This window comes from Solanum lycopersicum, chromosome 10 (genome assembly GCF_036512215.1).
Source record: "Solanum lycopersicum chromosome 10, SLM_r2.1".
Lineage (NCBI taxonomy): Eukaryota > Viridiplantae > Streptophyta > Magnoliopsida > Solanales > Solanaceae > Solanum > Solanum lycopersicum.
In genome coordinates this window covers 11,185,734-11,187,091 of record NC_090809.1, presented here as the reverse complement: position 1 = coordinate 11,187,091, position 1,358 = coordinate 11,185,734, and the positions used below count along the sequence as shown (strand labels likewise).

The 1,358-nt window shown below is 41.2% G+C and overlaps 1 protein-coding gene across 1 annotated transcript; it reads left to right on the top strand.

The window, feature by feature from the left end:
- Nucleotides 1-307: 307 nt before the first annotated feature.
- On the top strand, nt 308-1,030 carry LOC138338705 (uncharacterized). Its single transcript, XM_069289786.1, has 3 exons — nt 308-611; nt 714-791; nt 909-1,030. The coding sequence occupies exons 1-3, from the start codon at nt 308-310 to the stop codon at nt 1,028-1,030; spliced, it is 504 nt and encodes a 167-aa protein (XP_069145887.1).
- Nucleotides 1,031-1,358: the final 328 nt, after the last annotated feature.

Sequence of the window (1,358 nt, the reverse complement as noted above, 5' to 3'; positions counted from 1 at the left end):
ACCAGAGGGTTCAGATGGGTATGTGATCTATTGTGATGCATCTAGAGTTGGCCTAGGTTGTGTGTTGATGCAGCGAGGTAAGGAGATAGCTTATGCCTCTAGACAACATAAGGTTCATGAGAAGAACTATCCAACTCATGACCTCGGGCTTGTAGTTGTGGTGTTTTCACTCAATATCTTGATACACTACTTGTAAGGTGCTCATGTAGATGTGTTCACTGACCATAAGAGCCTTCAGTATGTGTTCACCTAGAAGGATTTGAATCTTCACCAGAGGAGATGGCTTGAGTTCCTTAAACATTATGATATGAGTGTGTATTACCATCCTTGTAAGGCAAATGTAGTAGCAGATGATCTTAGTAGATTATCTATGGGTAGTGTAGCCCATGTTGAGGATGAAATGAAGGATCTAGTGAATGATGTTCAGAGGCTTGCTCGCTTGGGAGTTTGCATTATGAGCATATCAGACAACAGTGTAACAGTTCATAATGGGGCAGAATTGTCTTTGGTAGTGGAGGTTAAGGAAAAGCAAGACAATGACCCAATCATGCTTGAAGTGAAGGGTGCAATCCATAATCAGAGAGTGGAGGTTTTTTCCCAATGGAGAGATGGTGTACTTCGCTACTAGGGTAGATTGTGTGTTTCAGATGTGGGAGAGTTGTGACATCATATTCTTGCAGAAGCCCATAACTCTAGGTATTCTATTCATCCAGGTGCCACTAAGATTTGCCGCGATCTGCGAGAAGTTTATTGGTTGAATGGCATGAGGAGGGATATAGAAGATTTGGTGAGTAAGTGCCCCAATTGCTAGAAATTCAAGGTAGAACATCTGAAACCAGGAGGTACGACTCAAGAGATCGATATTCTTACTTGGAAGTGGGATGTGATCAATATGGATTTCATCACAGGGTTACCTCGTACTCGCAATCAACTTGACTCCATTTGGGTGATAGTTGATCAGATGACTAAATCTTCTTGCTTTTTAGAGGTCAAGACTGCAGATTTGGAGGAGGACTATGCCAAGATTTAAATCAATGAAATTGTGAGGTTGCATGGGTTCCTTCTTCTATCATCTAAGATAGAGGTCCTCAGTTTACCTCTCATTTGTCAAAGTCATTTTAGAAAGGTCTTGGTACTCAAGTTAACCTTAGTACAACATTTCATCCACAAATGGATGGGCAGACAAAGTGTACCATTCAGATCTTAGAGGATATGTTGAGAGCTTGTGTGATCGATTTCAAAGGTAGTGGGCATGATCACCTTCCTCCTATTGAGTTTGCCTATAATAATAGCTATCATTCCACCATTCAGATGGCCCCTTAAGAGGCTTTATATGGGTGTAGATGTAGATCTTCTTT